General features: G+C 38.6%; 1 protein-coding gene across 1 annotated transcript in view; it reads left to right on the top strand.

Annotated features, from left to right (window-relative positions):
• The window catches only part of PDLIM4 (PDZ and LIM domain 4), a 1,207,050-nt gene that overhangs the window by 745,859 nt on the left and 440,716 nt on the right, over positions 1-20,475 (top strand). The window contains exon 3 of the mRNA XM_044069192.1: positions 18,587-18,671. Within this exon, the coding sequence (XP_043925127.1) occupies positions 18,587-18,671 (85 nt within the window). The remainder of the gene's footprint in view (positions 1-18,586; positions 18,672-20,475) is intronic.

Here is a 20,475-nt window from a genome sequence, read left to right as displayed (position 1 = left end):
ATTCAGGACCCTCTCCCCCAAACCAAGGACAGTCCAATAAGTCAGAATGACTAGTTAAGAGACATTGTTTAATTATCCCATCCTGGCAGTACCTTTACCCTTCTAGAATGTCTGAATCTCCATTTTCTCTTTGACAACAGATAATTTCAATGAAATGGGTTTTGAAGATCATTTAATAAGGTTAGAAATTAAAGTTGGAAGAGATTACTGTTTCAAAAGGGAATTCCTCACCCTTCAGACCAAACTCTTCTGTTTGTCCTTATCCTTTACACATGCTGCCTCAGGGACTGATAGAACCAATTCCTCCTTCACAGCCTGGGAAAAATTTTTATTCAAATGTATTTATAGTGCCACAGAAAGAAGACACTTGGAGACCAGCTCCAGATCATTCCTTCCTAAGCCTGTTTATGATAGCTCCCAGGTTCAAAATGCGGTCACTTTACAACTTGGCACCTCTTCCTCCTTGTTTAAGTTTCCTAGTAACACTAGCTTATCATCACACCCCTGTTCATCCAGACCTCAAAAATGTGCTTCAACAAAGTTTTAATTTAATGGTGTGCACACACACAACAAAGTATTAGTTTAAGGGTGTGCACACTTATGCAACAAGCATATTGTATGTTTTTTATTTTTAATATTTTTCCCATAACAGATTTGTTTGTTTTTCAATTGAATTGTACAGGTTATAGGTCACATTAAAGATGGGAAAAGTCTGGAAATGATTTGTTATGGCCTCAGTTTTTTATTTCACAAAAACCTGGCATTTTAACAGGGGTGTGTAAACTTTTTATATCCACTGTGTGTGTGTGTGTGTGTGTGTGTGTGTGTGTGTGTGTGTGTGTGTGTGTGTGTGTGTGTGTGTATATATATATATATATATATATATATATATATATATATATATATATATATATATAGACATAGGTATTATACCTCTCAGTCTGGACAAAGCCCAACAAAATGGGGGGACAATGGCCCAAAAATAGGGACAGATTTTAAATATTAGCAATATTTTAAATATTGCTCTTATAAACTTAGAAAGTTGCTAGAGTAACAGTGTTTGCTGTAACATACATTTTCTGAAGGATTTGAAGTCTGAAACTCAAATGTATGTTATTATTTAGTGACTTCAGTCCACAGATCATCCCAGTGATTTGTCAGAAAACAACAAACTTTATGAGGAACATGTCAAAAATGTGAGCCAAAAATCTGGACATTGTGCAAAAATCTGTACAGTTGAGAGGTATAGAACAGACAAAGACACACAAACACACACAAATGCAAACAAAACACTAAAAGAAGTATTCATGCATTTTGCTGTGTTTTCAGTTTCAAATAAACCCTGGTGAGATAAACAGGCTTCTTTTGCAAGTTGCAATTTATTTATTTATTTTTTATTTTTAAATATTGCTCTTATAAACTTATAAAGTTGCTAGAGTAACAGGGTTTGCTTTAACATACATTTTCTGAAGAATTTGAAGTCTGAAACTCAAATGTCTGTCATTGCTTAGTGACTTCAATCCTCAATGATTTGCCAGAAAGTCACAAATATTATGAGGGATAGACCAAAAGTATGAGGTAAAAATGTGTGCATTCTGCAAAATTCTGGACAATTGCAATGTATGCCAGTTATCTTTGCCAGTTCAATACTATAATCATACCTTTCAACATCTTTGCACAAGAAGTCTGTACAAAGCAAAACATAATGGGGTAGGAGGACAAAGGTTCAAAAGTAGGGGCAGATTTTAAGTATTGCTCTTCCATACTTAGAAAGGTGCTAGAATAACAGGTCTTGCATTAGCAAGCATTTTCTGACAGGTATGACATTTGAAACTCAAATGCATGCTATTATTTAGTGACTTTAATCCTCAAACATTTAGTAGAAAACCAAAAATTTTATGTGGAACAGACCAGAAATATGAGGCAAAAATTGGACAGCCTGTGAAAATCTGGTCAGTTGAATGGTATGCCTGTAATATCAATGTATGTTACCCAACAGGGTAATTCATAAATATTCCTTTGTAATCTAACCTAATTCCGTATCATCAGCATCCAGCCTATCCCTTCAATGAATGTTAAGAAGTTGCTGCTGAAGATGAAGACCACAGCTGTTCTTCTTTGGAGGGATACTCACAAGTTACCTAATCTTACCACATTGTAGTTCCAGTCTACATCACAGTAATTTGGCCCTGTTTAAAATACTTGAACATGTTGTACACAGGCAGCTCATGAAATACCTACAAAGACAACATTCTGCATCACAGTAATTTTTCACTGTTTAAAATACTCGAGCATGTTATACACAGTGAGCTCATGAAATATCTGCTAGGATGTAAAGTCTACTTCGCAATAATTTGTAACTGTCTAAAAGGGTCTATAAAGAGCGAAAATACTGGAACACGAGCTGCACCTCCCATACCCCCTGCTAAACATATATACCGAGATTGCACTACAGTGAGGAAAGGGCAAATATTCCGACCTTCACTGTTCTACGATCCCACAAGAAACACTTCGAGGTCCCACATTTTCACTCTTTACAGCGTTCGAAATTATGAACATTCGTTCATGTAATATAGACCCTTCTAAAATACTCCAAACGTGTACACAGGCAGCTCATAAAATATGTACTGGGGTGTGAAGTTTGTATCACAATAAATTGTTACTGTTAAAATTGCTTTAGCGTGTTGCACACAGAGAACTAATGAAATAACTACTAGGACATAAAGTCTACATCACAGTAATTTGGCACTGATTAAAATAGTCGAGCATGTTGTGGACAGAGAGCTCATGAAATGTCTACTAATACATAAAGTCTACATCACAATAATTTGTCACTGGTTCAAGTGCTCAAGCATGCTGTACACAGACAGCTCATGAAATATCTGCTAGGACATAACTAAATATTAATATTATGTTGCCAACACAACATGATTGCCATGTAGTTTATATCACACAAGCTGCGTTACTAAAACTGGATGAGCAGACTGGTACCCATAAGCATAAAGACCTTACCTCTGCCACCACCTTCCTGTACTTCTCTAGGCTTTTGATATTGTTACTCATCACTTACTTCTGACCAGAATTCAACACTGAGATGCTGTTGGTACAGCTTTTCACTGGTTCACAAAGTGCCTTAATAGATGAATCTAAGCTGTGCAGTAGCAAGGTACATCATCATTATACGGGCAAAATAGTCACCTCCTACCAGAGTCCAGGATGGCAGTTGCAAAAAGAGTACTCCTTCCAAAATTGATTGATTTATTTATTTTATTTGACATTTGTTGACTGGGATAGTCCGACTGAGCTTGCGCACTTTTTCAGCGGAGGCCCAGGGAGAAAAGCTCCACAGTACAAAGTATACAATAAGAAATTTCACAGTACAAATTAAGGAGGTAATACATTCACCATACAGGTTATACAAGTAACAAGAAAGTGATAAGCAAGTAATAAATTCTAAGTATGGGTTAAGTGAGTAAAGTTATAATACACGCAAGTAAAACTTAAGTATAAAATATAAAATAGGGTGAAATAGGTGAGTATTGCTGGTGTCAGATAGGTGGGGGCAAGAGATTAGGAGAGGAATGCAGAGAAGTAGTTGACAGTCAGACTAATGTACAGGAAGTTAGAATGATAGAAGACTAATGTAGGAGCGGAAGAAGTAGGAAAGGAGGAGGGAGGGAGAGGAACAGAGTAGGAAAGAGAGAGATTTCAAGTGGGATGATTGCAGTGGCATCTCCAGGCTCCATTTAGGTCATTTCTAAGAGATGTCTTTAAGTCTTGAGAATGGGTAATCTTTCTGGGGACCAGGGGAAGCGTATTCCATGAAAGGGCTGGAAGGCAGCTGTAAAGGTTTTGTCCTAAAGTTTTTTTTAGGTTTATATATCTGTAGAAGAAATTGTTCTGTGCTTCTGGGGGAGTGAGGTGGGTTATAAAGAGAGAGAAGGGAGGAAATGCTAGGGCAGGAGGTGGATTTGTTTATGATGGTGTGGTGAGAAGTTTAGAGTATAAGAGTCGATTAGCAAACTCCATCCAGCTTAATGTATAGAGTGTGAGACAGTGGTGAGATTTTGGTGGTAGGTTAGCTGCAAATTTGGCAACTTTGTTGTATGTGGTTTCAAGTTTAGATTGTAGAGAGGACTGTAAGTTAGTTAGGATTTGAGAACAGTAGAAAAGGTTACGGAGAAGATATGCCTGGGTAAGTGAGGTTCTGGAGTAGAGGGTAAGGAACTTTTCGTTCCTATAGAGTAGGCCATGTTTTTGGTGAGTTTTCTTTATACAGTGGAGTACATGGAGGTCAAATTTAAGTTGGCCATCAGTAATTACTCCAAGGAGCTTTGTGTGGGATTCAGGTGAGTTAGTAGTGTTGTTAAGGGAGGAGATGGTAAAAGAGGGTTTAAGACGTGAGAGAGATTTGGGTAGGAAAAGGAGAAATTTTATCTTTTTGGGGTTTAGAATGAGTTGATTGTTAGTAAGCCAGGTTTCAGTGAGGTTGAAGGAGGTTTGAGTAAGGGTGAGCAGGTCAAAGGGGTTGTCAGCAATGGTGAAGATAGTGGAGTCATCTGAGTACTGTATGAGGAGTGACTGAGGCAGGATGTGTGGAGTTGATTACTAAAAATGTTAAAAAGAAGAGGGCCGAGAATTGAGCCTTGTGGGACTCCCATTTTTGCAGGGTGGTAGGGAGAGTGAGCAGACGGCCATTTGATAGATTGCTGTCTGTTTATGAGGTGGCTGGTAAACCAATAGATAGTGGTAGGAGAGAGGTTGAGTTGAGACAGTTTGGAGAGAAGGATGGAATGGGTGGCAGTGCCAAAGGCTTTAGAAAGATCTAAATAAAGGGAGGAGACCAGTTTATTATTGTCTCTGGTTAGAGAGATAGAGGTATATGTTAGAGGTATTTTCAAGAAAATAATTTTGGGTTAGTACAATGTTTACCTGCTTCCAGTAACAGAGAAACTGTAATGACCCAGAATGGTTCAACAGTATGGTTCAAGTGCAAAATTGCTTGGACAAGCCTCATTAGCTTATCTTTGAATATAGTATTTGAAGTCAAATTGATTTGCTCACCAAAAATACACACACACACATGTACACCTCAGTTTATATGTTCTAACTCTGACATTATAAAACTGAGGTTATGGGATAAAATTATCACAAAAGCTATCTTAAAGGTCTCATTTTTAGGTTAGTCTTATTGAGATTTCATATTGAAATGGTACGCAGTACAAGTCTGTAAAATATGAATCTTAATAGATTTACTGCTATGCTTATGAAGTAGTAAACTGCTTATGAATATGTGACTAAGTACTGAAAAATGTCATGACTTGAGGAGCAGAAAACATCTGCACTGAATGTTTATTATTTATTATTTGTTTACCGAGAAAGTCCAACTTGGAACGAAGCCAATTTTTAGCGGAGGCCTGGGCAGAAATGCTCCAGATGCCTGTCTTTGTAATGGGGGAGAAAACCAGAGAACAAACAAGGAGGACATGCAGACTCCACACAGAAGGCACCCCAGCGGAGAATCAAACCAGAGAACCTCTTGCTGTGAGGCAACAATACAACCACTGCACCATAGCCCCATCCATGTTAATTCAAATTAAAGTGAAAACAGATTAGAGAAGGATTAACATCTTTAAGGAAATTCTAAATTTCATAAAGAGATTACAAATTTCGGTAGTCATCATTGTGAAATCTGTTGCAAATGACTAAGGTTATTGAAAGAAACCTAGTGAAAACCTGGTTCCATGACAAATGTGAAGAAACCTAGTGAAAACTTGGTTCCATGACAAATGTGGTATAGTAGTAACTACAGAAGAAAATAATAGCAACGTGAATGAAGGTAGGTCTATATCAAAAACCAAGTCACAAGAGAATAAATAAGATCTGTCATACACAGCAGAAAATGATGAATCAAAGTAAAGTTTTAATGAATGGTAATCACTTTCATGCCTAACAAAGGCAGCTCATCAGACCAAGGAACATAAAACTACATTCTTAAACAGTATATATATATATATATATATATATATATATATATATATTAGATAGATGTAGATAAATATATAGATATATAGATATAGCAATATAAAGCACATAAACATCAATTAATCAATTACAATGCCCAATGAAACAAATTATGTGAATTTAATATAGGTTTTAAAGGGACCATTTTATTCAACCAAACCCGCTATCAGCTTGCAGTTTGATAATCCATCTCAGCTTAGCTATTTTAGTAACATTAGTAAAGTCACCCTCCCACCCCACATCTTTGTGCATGAGTTGTAAGACCAAAAATCTAAAAGTGTGTAGACCCATACATATTCACGTTTGGTGAGGGCATTAGTCAACTTAATCCTCATAATGTCACTCTTATGCTCAGTGATTCATTCTCTAAGGGATCTGTCTTCCCAACATAAAAACATGAACACTCAGAACAGATCGCCAAATAAATCAGATCAGTGCTCCTACATGTAGCAAGTAAATCAGGGCTGTATCTAAAATTAGTATCTGGATGTATAAAATAATTAGTCTAAGATGTACTTACAAGAGCTACATGATTATTTATTTATTTATTCTACATTTGTTACCGGGAAAGTCTGACTGGGTCAAAGAAAGGCCCATTTTCAGCAGAGATCCGGGGAGAAAAGCTCCAAAAATCAAAAAAAAAAAAATGTGGTAACAGACTAAAGTCAAACAGTAAATACAATATATAGAGTTACTATATACAGTTACATAGTACTTGCTAATCACATAGTAGAAATGTATAACAAGTCATCTAATATTAGTCTTAAAACAGGTCACCTAATATAATGCAAACAGCAAGTAAAGTAATTTTGGTAAAAGTTAATGCAGATATAATGTATGCAAAAAATTGACAGTAAAAGCTACAGTAAAAGATAAGAAAGTCACAGATGAAAAAGGTAGGGGGAAGAGAAGAATTTGAAGGAGTTAAGAGATAAGGATAAAATTTCAAAGAGTGAGGAGAGAGAAAGTTATCCAAAGGTGATACAGGAACAGAGCCAATTATTGTTTAGATGTTCTTTAGGAAGGTGTTTAAATTTGGTGGTAGTAGGGTTAATTAGTATATGTTGGGAAATACAGATGTTCCTCGTGTTTCACTGTTGCAGCCATCACACTTCGGTTATCTGCCTGCAGGAAGCCCTCAGTCGGCCCAAATACCAGAGACTTAGTATTTCTGCGTCAGTTGCTGTCACTTCAGTACTGATGTCAGGTCGTCAGGGGTATTAAAACAGGCAGCCGACACCATTACATCAGTTATCCAGAAACAAACTGGAAGCCGACCACCACAATAAATGGATAAAAATATTTAATGTAAAAAGACAAGCGCTTTCACGTGTGCCAAGACACGCTTCTTCAGATCCTTACAACTAATAGCTTTGAATTCAAATATATATAGGCATTTCTAAAGCATTCAATCAATTCAATTAATCCAATTCTAGACATATAATTAAAAATCATTCAATTAAAGGAAACAATGCAGTAGTAAGTATTTCTGCTTGTGCCTAGATGATAAAGTTAAAAAGTTAAAAAAGTTAAAAAAGTAACAACAACAATTTATAATGCAATATATATCTGACAAAACTCTTATGTGTTCATATCTTATAAATATAAATTCTGAAAACTTTACATCAAATATTTCCTATAAATATGCAATATGTGTGCAAAAGTGCTAATATTAACTAGATACTTTAATACCAAAATCTATAAAACAATATGGTGTTGCTACACTTGTTCAAAACTTATCATATATTAAATAAACCATCAATTATTGTAAAAGCATAGCATATATATATATATATATATATATATATAAATATAAATATAAATATATAAATATATAAATATAAATGTATGAATACAAATATAAATGAATATAAATCCATGTGTATAACTCACTTGGTGTTGGGCAACAGGACCATGTGAGCACTGTAAATGCCAGTACAGCCAAATATAAAGAACATATAAATAAAGATAACTTAATCTCATACGCAGAGTAAAAATCTCATGAGCAGAGTCAAAATCTGGGTTATTAAAGTATATAAACCATTGAAATAAACAACATGGAAAATTTTTGAATATGTGTATATAAATATATATAAACATATATTTTAAAATATGAATATATAAAAGTAACAATAGATCAAGGTGTAACTAACAAACAAATATGTCCTAGAAAACATGTGAAACATAATAACGTCTGGACTGACACTATATTCATGTCAACAATATATGAAATGCTTGCCAAAGTCTATGAATAAAATATTTAGATGGCATAAGGACTTTAGTATATATGTGCACTCAATCTCTAAAATCAGGTGTTGTTAAAAAATCACTTGGCACTACGTCCTTTTAAAGGAGCCCTGATGCTGATATATTGATTCAGACCTGGTTCATAGTGTGCTTTAAGTTTAAAAATCCAGGAAAGTTCCACTAATTCTAAATCATTGAAATTATCTCCTTCTCTTGAATTCGGTAAAACTGTTTGTAAGACTCTGAATACAAATGAATGTGTTGAATTACTAGAGATGTGTTTGGCCAAGGCATTCTTGGTATCACACTTTTTAACATCTAGAGCATGTTCCAACACCCTCTCTCTCAAGGTTCTAGTAGTCATTCCTACATAGAACACTGTACACCTCTGGCAGGTAGCCAAATAAACAAGGTTCTTGCTTTCACATGTGACAGTATGATGGGGTTCGAACCTATAGTTCAAAACTGGATGCTCAAATTCTTGAACTGTAGTAATCAAAGTGCATATACTGCACTTATTACAAGGGAAGGTTCCTGTCCTCATATTCCTGTTAATACCTGTGTTCTTACTAAAAGTATTCGACTCTATACATAAAAGCCTGCTGAGATTCTTACTATTACGAAATGTATACGATGGTGTGGAGCCCACCAATGCTGCTAACCGTTGATCAGTCAGGAGAATATGCCAATTACTAAGAATGATATCTTTGATGTGATGAATATCACTAGTATATCTGAAGTTGACTCTAACTCTGGAATTATCAAAGAGCTTCTTGCCATGATATCCAAACATTCTAGTATAATTTCCAATGTTAGCAGTCTGCTCATTGCGTAAAATCTGGTTCTTAATCTTCCTAACCTTTTCTTCATCATAGCCTCTACTCAAAAAGCATTGTTCTAGAAAATCACTCTGTTTGTTGAGTTCAACACTATTGTGACATAACCTCTTGACTCTAATGAAGTGGCTCTTCATTATACTATCAAACACATATCTAGGATGCATGCTGTTAAATTGAAGTAAAGTGTTTCTCCAACATTCCTTCCTAAAAATGGTTGTCTCAATCTTCTGATTTATATTCTTGTATAACCTCACATCTAAAAAATCTAAACTGTGTGAGGCATAATTTATAGTGAAACTCAGAAAATCAGTAGTAGATTCTAACTGCTCTATGAAGGTGAGAAGCTCCACTGTACTCCCATGCCAAAATAAAAGAACATCATCCACAAATCGTTTATAAAGGCTGATTTTCTTAAAGCTATTGTGTGTAAATAAAAACATCTGCTCCCAGTACAACATCACTAAATTCGCATAGTATTGGCGCAGGGGGTGCCCATGGCTTCCCCCCACTGCTGCAAATATAGTTGGTCCCTAAATTTGAAAACATTGTTAGTCAAAACAAGTTCCATAATTGCACATAATAGTCCCTCTTCACTAGTATTGAACTTCTGGCTCTTATTTATAATATTCCTCAGAGCTTCTAGGCCGAAATTATTGGGTATGGCAGTGAACAAGTTTTTTACATCCAAGGTCACAAAAAGTAGTTCATCCATATTAGCATGGGAATAGTTGCTTATACACTCAAGCAACTCATAAGTATCCTTCAAGATGGATGTTGCCTCACTAACCAAAGGTCTAAGTTTTTTCTCTAGAAAGACTGACAATGTCTCAGTGACCCATCCCTGTTCCACTACTATACGTCTCATAGGTGGTGGGAACAGGCCTTTGTGTATTTTCGGCAAACCTTTGATGTACGGTGTTCGAGGTTTTTCAATAAAGAAGTATTGATACAAATCATAATCTATCTGCCTGCACATCAAGTATTCATAAAGCTCTTGATGTACTTTATAAATGATTTTGGTGAGTTCTAAGTGACTAATGGTTTTGTAGGTAATGGTTTCCTTCAAAAGTGCAAGCATCGCATATACATATATATTAGTGTCTAGTAGAACTATCGCTCCACCCTTGTCTGCTGATTTAATCACCAAATCATTATTTCGTTTCAGAGAGTAAATCTTATCCCATTCAGTAGTGTATGTATTAAAAAACAATGCATTATGTTTGAAATCATAATAATATTTGTACAAATCATCTTCACAGATTTTCAAAAAACATTCAGCTACAGGTGTTAAAGCAGGCGTAAAAGTACTCTTTTTTCTAAAACAAGCATTAGTAGTACTATCGGAAACATCATTTGAACCCTTCTTGTTGTTGAAAAGCAGTTTCAAGGATACATTACATAAAAAAAGTCTCAAGTCCTTCAAAATTTCAGACACATTGCTAATTTGAGCAGGTATATAGTTCAAACCTTTGTTCAACAACTCGCAGTCCATGGGTGTTAAAATGTACCTGGATAAATTAACTATTAAGTTGCATATTCACGTTTGGTGAGGGCATTAGTCAACTTAATCCTCATAATGTCACTCTTATGCTCAGTGATTCATTCTCTAAGGGATCTGTCTTCCCAACATAAAAACATGAACACTCAGAACAGATCGCCAAATAAATCAGATCAGTGCTCCTACATGTAGCAAGTAAATCAGGGCTGTATCTAAAATTAGTATCTGGATGTATAAAATAATTAGTCTAAGATGTACTTACAAGAGCTACATGATTATTTATTTATTCTACATTTGTTACCGGGAAAGTCTGACTGGGTCAAAGAAAGGCCCATTTTCAGCAGAGATCTGGGGAGAAAAGCTCCAAAAATCAAAAAAAAAAAAAATGCGGTAACAGACTAAAGTCAAACAGTAAATACAATATATAGAGTTACTATATACAGTTACATAGTACTTGCTAATCACATAGTAGAAATGTATAACAAGTCATCTAATATTAGTCTTAAAACAGGTCACCTAATATAATGCAAACAGCAAGTAAAGTAATTTTGGTAAAAGTTAATGCAGATATAATGTATGCAAAAAATTGACAGTAAAAGCTACAGTAAAAGATAAGAAAGTCACAGATGAAAAAGGTAGGGGGAAGAGAAGAATTTGAAGGAGTTAAGAGATAAGGATAAAATTTCAAAGAGTGAGGAGAGAGAGAAAGTTATCCAAAGGTGATACAGGAACAGAGCCAATTATTGTTTAGATGTTCTTTAGGAAGGTGTTTAAATTTGGTGGTAGTAGGGTTAATTAGTATATGTTGGGAAATACAGATGTTCTTCGTGTTTCACTGTTGCAGCCATCACACTTCGGTTATCTGCCTGCAGGAAGCCCTCAGTCGGCCCAAATACCAGAGACTTAGTATTTCTGCGTCAGTTGCTGTCACTTCAGTACTGATGTCAGGTCGTCAGGGGTATTAAAACAGGCAGCCGACACCATTACATCAGTCTTTCTTGCCAAGGAGCCCGAAGCAGAAGCGGTTCGCACGAGTGCAGGTTGGCCGCTACCTGAGTTTTCCAAACTGAATCATCCTGAAGTCTTCTAAAGCTAAGTACCCCATTGGGGATCCTTTTTTCTTGCTATAATGGCTGTCAGAAAAAGTTAACAATTGTCTCACCTGTGGAAAGCAAATTCCACACAGAGATTTCCATTCTTACTGCGTCACCAATTTAGGCTCAGACCACGATGTACCTCACTGTCGGTTTTGTGCCTTGTTCAACGCCCAAACTGTTCGCCGTCGGGCCCTTATTGTCGCTGAATACTTTCGCTTCTCCGTATTCTGAAATGGCTTCAGTAAGCCATCCAACTACCGATCTTCTGAAAAAATGTAAGAATAAAGAAAGAGACAGACCGCACAGGTCCAAAACTGTTGACGATGCTCCTGTTAAGCTAGTCAACAGTTCGCCGGTACTCAGTGAGGTGCTTTTGCAGCCCTTAATGCCTGCCTCTATGGATTTGCAGGCCGCTACCGAGACCTGTTCGGAGTCTGGTATGCCGCAAGACTCTTCTTTGACTACGGAATCTGCAGATGTCTCTACCTTGGATGGGTCCAGAGCCGCTGTGCAGGCACCGGCTTCTGAGGAAGTTCTTCACATTATCAATATTCGACACAAACCGACGATTTCTTTCGCGTCTTCAGTTCTGTCTAAATCTACAGAGTTTCTAAGGCCAAAAATACAAGCTATGCCTAAAAAACTGATGACCCAAACTCAAGCACCTGCTTCCTTGCCACAAAATCAATGCTTAAAATGGCAGAAAACCTGATTATGCTGATTAGGGGAAGCCAGCCTTCCACTGCTAAGAGAAAAAGAGACCTGTCCCCAGCAGCTTTAACTGGCCAAGAGTCCAACCACTCTGAGGTTTTTGATTGTGAAGACATGCCTTTATCTGCTTATGAGGATTCAGATGCAGAGGAATCCACTTCCTCTGCTTCCCCTCCAGATGATTTTTCTTTTGGTGAAACCCTTCATACTTTAAGAGAGCATTTCCACTGGGAATGCCAGGATTATCCTCAGTCCAGAAAGAGACTAAGAGAATTTTTAGATTTACCTCAACACAGACCTTTAGCAATCCCTCCTGTTCTGGATGTTGTGGATGATATCTTTATGGAATCCAGTCTAACTCCTGATACTTTACCCCCTGCTCCAAGGAAACCAGACAGGTACTACAGAGTCCCTGACTCTCACAAATTTCTTTTCAAAAATCCTGCTGCTATTTCCCAGAGGCCTAAAGGTATAAAAGCAACTACAGCTAAGAATCCCACCCCTTCGGACAGGGATTCCCGAGCTTTAGACAGATTGGGTAAAAAAGTATACACCTCTGCAACTCTCGCCATTAGGGCATTGAATTGCCAGTTTCACATGTTGAAATACCAGCAGCATATTATGGAACTTATTAAGCAAAAATTATCTACCGTTACAGACTGTGCAGAAAATAAAGAATTACAAGAGCTTATGCATTCTGCAAGCCAAGTCAGCAAGCATACCTTGCAATGTGGCTTTGACGCCCTAGAAGCTTCTTGCAGGACAGCAGTCACTGGTTCTGTACTGAGAAGGCATACGTGGCTTAAGGAACAGACCTTGCCAGACCATGTCAAATCAAAATTACTAGATGCTCCTTTGAACAAGGACAATCTGTTTGGCACCAAAGCAGAAGAGGTTCTAAAAATGATGGAAGAAAAAGCTAAGTCTATGCAGACAGTCAAAGATTTTTTGCAAGTCCAGCCTCCAAGATTCAGCAGGCATTGGCCCTCGAAACAGTGGGCCTTTGCAGCCCCCTTAAGGCCATCTCAAACTTGACCCAGGGAAAACAGACCCCCTCCCCAGATTACAGTCTCAGGGTATGCAGAGATCTAAGCAATGGAGTGTTTGCACTTCTAAAACAGGAAGTGCTAAGCCACCCCCTTACTGAAAGAATTCAGAATGATTTCTCAACTCCAGTCCTCACCTCTGCCCAATTGCTCATGAACCTAGGAGGAAAACTTGCCCATCATGCAAAATACTGGACTTCCATCACCAAAGACCGATGGGTCCTCAACATTGTATCCCAGGAGTACAGATTTTACTTCCACTCACTGCCAACCCCAAAAGGGTTCCCAGACCTTCCTCCAAACCAGTGGGCAGAGGCACAAAACCAAGTTCAGTCCCTGCGCTCTATAAGGGAAATTCAACCTGTTCCTGCAGAACAAATAGGTCAAGGGTTTTATTTCAGACTTTTTCTGGTATCCAGAAAAGAGGGCACTTGGTGCCCAATCCTAGATCTTCCCATTCTGAACACCTTCCTGGTGGTACTAAAATTCAAAATGCTCACCCTTCAGCAGCTTCTTCCTATGCTGTCTAAAGATGCCTGGTCAGCCACCCTAGACCTAAAAGAAGCATATCTACACATCCCTATCAGGGACTCATGCAGAAAATACCTACATTTCAGGGCAGGATCTATGCATTATCAGTTCTCTGCACTTCCCTTTGGCTTATCCACTGCTCCCAGAGTCTTCACAAAATGCCTGGCTGCAGCCATTGCCTGTTGCAGACAGAGAATGATTCAAATTTACCCGTACTTGGACGATTGCCTGATTCAGGCAGACAGTCAGGAAAAGCTGTTGCAGCACCTGACATTTGTAAAGAACCTTCTAACCTTCCTGGGGTACACTATCAATGAAAACAAATCAAAAACTAGTCCCCAGTCAAAATATTGTATTCCTGAGAGCAAGCTTAGACACAGCATCCCAGATGGCATTCCTTACTCCAGAAAAACAAGCCTATCTGACAGGCTACTTCACTCAAATGGCCACCAGAACCCAGTTATCTGCAAGGAAAATCCTGCAGGCCCTAGGGTTCATAGCCTCTTGCATTCTACTAATTCCATATGCCAGACTGCATATGAGGAAACTTCAGTGGTACTTAAAAAGTTTTTGGTGCCAACATTCTCAGGACCTGGAAACCGTCATACATATCATACCTTGTCTAAGGACAGAATTTCTTTGGTGGGGGCAGCATGCAACCACAACAAGGGACTTCCCTTTACTCAACCCCATGCCACCCAGACCCTAACCGCAGATACATCAGACTATGCCTGGGGGCACATCTGGATGACAAGTCCATTCAGGGCCACTGGAGCCCAAGTCAAATTCATCTGCACATCAACCAAAAAGAGATGCTAGCGGTTCATCATGCTTTGACAGCTTTCAAATCCCTACTCTCACCAGGACCCCTGATAATAAAAACAGACAACACCACAGTTATATGGTACATCAACAAGAAGGCGGAAAGCCACTCTTACCCACTCTGCAGGCTAGCCATGGCCCTCTGGAACATGACCTTGGACATGCAGATTCATCTGCAAGCTCAATTCCTGCCAGGCAAACAAAACTCACCGGCAGATGACTTAAGCAGAAATCTACTAGACCCACACAAGTGGCAGTTATACCCCAGCACCTTCAGCCTTCAAACCCTGAAATGGGGGACCCCAGAGGGGGTCCTTTTTGCCTCCCCCTACAATCACCAGCTCAGCAAATTCTGCACCAGGACACCTCACAGCAGGGCTTGGAAAGTGGATACCCTATACTTCCAGTGGGTAAACCTCTCAATTTATGCATTTCCCCCTATGCCTCTTCTCACAAGAATATTACTCAAGATAAGCAAGACAAACCAAGGGCAATCCTGATTGCCCCGGACTGGCCATGCCAGCACTGGTACCCACTGCTGCGCAACCTGTCACTGGTGCCACCATGACTCCTACCCCAGATCCTAACCCTCCTCACCCAGCAGGAGGGAGAAATCCTGCATCCGCAACTGCAAACCCTGAATCTTGCAGCCTGGCTTATTCCTTCAATTCTCCCCCAGTGACCAGCCTAAGCAATCAGGTGCTGGACGTCATTCTTGAAGCCAGAAAACCCAGTACAAGGAAATCTTATGCTGATAAGTGGAAAAGGTATTGTTCCTGGATTCAGTCTAAAGGAGAGGACACAGCACTGCCCTCCTTACCTCTAATCCTGGATTACCTAGCAGATCTACTCCACAGAGGCCTGTCTTTCTCCTCCATTAAGATCCATGCCTCTGCCATCTCAGCTCATTACAACACTGAGCCACATCTCTTCTCTCACCCTCTCATCAAGCAGTACCTGAGAGGGGAAAACAACCTAAGGCCACCAAGGAGAGCACTCACTCCTGCTTGGGACCTTAACTTTGTACTGGAAAAGCTCGCACTACCCCCCTTTGAGCCTGCACTGTCAGCAGACTTAAAATTCCTCTCTTAGAAAACAGCCTTGCTTCTTGCCATCACTTCAGCTGGAAGAGTGTCTGAGCTACAAGCACTTATGGCTGTGGAACCCTTCATTATTTTTTCATGCTGACAGGGTCTTCCTCAGGACTAACCCTTCCTTTATGCCAAAAGTGGTGTCCAGTGTGGCTCTCAACCAATCTATACATTTGCCAACCTTCTTCACTAATCCTCAAAATAAAGGGGAAGGGATCCTGCACTCCTTGGATGTGCATAGGCAGCTCAGATTCTACCTGGATAGGACTAAAGCCTTCAGGAAATCTGACCAGTTACTAGTCAGTTTTGCACCAGGGGCAGAGGGCAAGGCCATTTCAAAACAAACAATTTCAAAATGGATAGCATACTGTATCCATTTGTGCTACAAACACCATGGGAAACCAACCCCTCAGGAGGTCAGAATGCATTCTACTAGAGCAACTTCTACCTCTACAGCATTCCTCAGGGGAGTCATTACCAGGGACATCCTGGAAGCTGCTACCTGGAGTTCTGTATACACCTTCACCAAGCATTACCACCTAGCTATCTTTTCCAAATCCAAAGCAGGTTTTGCAACAGCAGTCCTGCGTGGCATACTAGCCAGGCCCAACTCTTCTTGACTGCCTCCACCCTTTCTTCAGCTTTGGGAATCAACCAAAGTGTGATGACTGCAACAGTGAAACATGAAGAACATAGTACAGTTGTGTACACTTACCATAAATGTAGATGTTCGAGTGTATTCACTGTTGCAGACCTGGTTTCCCACCCTCCAGCCACCTTGTCTCTCTCTCTCTCTCTCTCTCTCTCTCTCTCTCTGTCTGTCTCTCTCTGTCTCTCTCTCTCTCTCTATCTCTCTCCTCTCTATGTCTATTACTCACCCCTTACTGGGTTATTGGTATTTACTTTTTACTGGTGGTGTTTTTCCCACCATAACTTTGCTCCCTATTTGGGGGACTTCTGACATTTGGGGCAAGAAAAACTGATGTAATTGCGTTGGCTGCTTGTTTTTATACCCCTGACAACCTGACGTCAGTACTGAAGAGACAGCAACCGATGCAGAAATACTAAGTCTCTGGTATTCGGGCTGACTGAGAGCTACCTGCAGGCAGATAAACCAAGTGTGATGACTGCAACAGTGAATACACTCGAATATCTACATTTATGGTAAGTGTACCCAACTGTACTTTCCGTATTTTTGTGATTTGATTTGCAAGTAAGGAGTCTCAGAAAGAGTTGTTATATATCTTAACTTTTAGCAGTAGTTTATTGGTTTGACGTGGAAAGGTACCTCTTTGTGCAGAAATTTTCTTAGTGGTCTTATTCTGCTTGTAACATAAATGACACAAGTGATTTACCATTTATGAAACAAAAACTAGGTCTTGTGCCAACAAACCCTTTTAACTTGTCATCCACCTGCAAAATAGACCAATTCTTCTTTATGATGTTACATATCCTATTCACATCACTGGAGTATGTAAGGGATATTCAGGTTATATCTTCGGCCAATCCCCTGTTAATAGGAGCCATCCCATTCACTATAGCATGACGAGGAACATCCCTCACATTAAAAGATGTATCATTGGTGGACAAAGTCAAACAGGCATTATCATTGGTAAAATTTATTCTGCCATATTCATTGGTTAAAGAATTTCCGTGCCCAAGGCTATTAGTTGAGATAGCTGGAACAGCTTTATAGGTCATATTAGACACTGCACTATCAGTTCTATTTGAACCTACACCATTAGCTAACTGATTTCCAGAAACTGTCCCATTACCTGGAAAACCTCTGATAACAAAATCATTGGTGGAAGCTAATGCAGATTGATCATCCAGTCTGCTAAAGGTATCAAAATACTGTTTAGCCCTGCCCCTTCTCTCTTCAACAACCTCTCTCATTGTACATTTAATGTCGTTGGTGGTATAACCCCTACTCATAAAATTATTGGTTAATATATCAAAATCTTCCTGTAAGTGTAACTCATCATTATTCAACCTGGAATATCTATGAAATTGCTATTTAAGTACATTTGTGTCGACATAACTGGGATGCATGCTTGTGCATTCTTTAAAACTTTGATTCATTATTTCATGCTGTCTATGGTAGGTCTTATTTATTCTCACGTAGTAGCAACTGACATTAAAGCCTACAGTCGTGAAATTGGTAACAGTAACATGAGCATCAGGATTCCAGACTTTACACTTTATAAGCATTTTTGCAGCGGGTCTTCAACCTGCCTGCTCCATAGAAGTGGGGAGCTCTGTTCCCCAGTAACCATATTATTCATATATACTAACTCTGAGATCACTGTATCTCAATGAAAGAGGAATTATGCAAGATGGCAGACTTCCTTGCATTCTGAAGATCACAGCAATTGCAGTGATCAAACTTTAGATTGTTACATTTCTTCTTGGCAACTGTGAAAAATTGTGCCACATCTTGTAGGGAAATGCATATTCATTATGAGCTGACTGATATGACATTTTTACTATTTTTGTTTATATGATGCCTGAATGTTTCCATTATATGAACTGTTCTGTTGATGGTATATCGTGTGTGTGTGTGTGTGTGTGTGTGTGTGTGTGTGTGTGTGTGTGTGTGTGTGTGTGTGTGTGTACGTGCATGCATGTTTGTGTATTCCTAACCTGCTACAATAATCAATGCATCTAATTTCTTTTCCAGGTCAGAAACCAAGCCTTGGTCTCCAAGTGCGATAGAAGATGGAAAAATAAGCCCTTTCAGAATTAGTCTTGAGTCAGAACCACAGGTAGAAGTTACATAATAATTTCAAATTGCAGTATTTTATTTATTTGTATACTGAAACGTGAACAAGTAGAAATTAGCACAATAGATTACTTGATGTTCAGTAAAGGGGTTTAGCCACAAATGGGATTTTAGACATTTTGAAGACTGTCTAGGATTTTTATGACAGATTCTTAAGTTTCTCTACAGTAGAATTGTGATATGAAGATCTGTGCAGAGTTACACAAGAGAGCGCACTCACAGACAGGTGCACACACACACACACACACACACACACACACACACACAAAAGTGTTTTTTTTTATCTGTTTGGAACAATTCTTTGATTATGATGTGGTTTTTGAGTTCATACCTCTCAAGTGTGTCTTGTTAGGAGGAACGTTCCTCATTTTGTTTCTTAAAATGTCCATGTTCCTCATAGTTCCACATTGAAAGCGCATGTCACACTTTCAGAATGAATGGCAAATAATGCTGAATTATATTAATTCATCAAAAGAACATTTTATAAGTATGAAATAGCACATTTTAACTTTCCTCTGAGCTTCCTAGTTGAAGTTGTCAGTAAGCTGTTAGTAAGTGTTCCACATTTCGTCCTTTTGTTCAACATCACGAGAGGTGCTGTTTCACACGTTGAAGATAGAAGGTTGAGAACAATGTGCAATTTTAATGATTCAATAACTTTCTAATCCTCAAAGTGCAATTTAAAACAGAAAGTATACTAAGAGAGCACACTGCATGACCGGGCATTCTGTAGTAATAACCACATGCTGTTTAGGGGCGATGTGGAATTTATCCGTAGCTAGCATGGCTTACCCATGAACATGAAGCCTGAATATTTACATTTTCCTATAGCTGAGTAAATCCCATATCCCTTGTGCTCAGTGTGTAGTTATTATTAGTATACACTAAGGTCATGTACAAAAACATTTCTTATGTTTGCAAACAATGTATGTTGACAGTTATTCAGAGTGAGCAGGAGTTTTCTCAAATCCTAAGCAGCACAGGGCGTCCTCTGCACACCCTGCACATCTGTACCTTCTAAAAATATCTGAATACATAAGCAAATGAATTGAAGAGTAGTATTTAAGCAACTTTTATCTTCAAATGGTTATCCTTGCAAATTTTATTTATTTTTAATTGCAGGGCAATACTGTAAAAAAGTATTCTTGTAGATTTTGAGCAGTTTTGTCTTAGTGCAGCTACTGTTTTAAACGTGTTTCAGAGAATTTATCTTTGGTTTGTTAATGGTGACAAGTTTGAAAGAATATAACATTTTGTTAGACATCTTTTAAAGAACTACCTATGGTGTATTAAAGGTGGCAAGTTTGTATGAGTCTGGCTTTATGCTCAAAATGTATTTTGTGGTGCTTGTGGTTATTTACATCAACTAAAAACTTAGCTTGCATGTTCTACTTGAGGAACTGTTTGTAGAAACAGTGTGTGATTAAGCATCCTAGTCACTACATGTTGAGAACTTTCAATGGAGCAGTTGTGTCAGGAATACACTATATTGTCAGCATCAAAGCTGTAGTGTAATAGATTGTCATGTGGTTATTTGGCCAGCTGCTTCTAAGAATTCTGTGAGCTGGGACTTGTATCTCACCAGGAGCATGTATTAAATATCTCTTGTTTTTCCTGCTTTACTAGTTTAGTCCAGTTTCAGAGTTGCTGATTCCTGGGCTTTGGTTGTAGTTCCTGTGTACTGTTTCCTTGCCTTATTTGGGGGAAGGGAAGCTACCTTGCTTTCCTGCTTTACTAGTTTAGTCCAGTTTCAGAGTTGCTGATTCCTGGGCTTTGGTTGTAGTTCC

Source organism: Protopterus annectens, chromosome 4.part0, assembly GCF_019279795.1.
Source record: "Protopterus annectens isolate FY-2018-M chromosome 4.part0, PAN1.0, whole genome shotgun sequence".
Taxonomy (NCBI): domain Eukaryota; kingdom Metazoa; phylum Chordata; order Ceratodontiformes; family Protopteridae; genus Protopterus; species Protopterus annectens.
The sequence above is the reverse complement of the archived record's forward strand: the minus strand, read 5'-3'. Positions and strand labels throughout refer to the sequence as shown.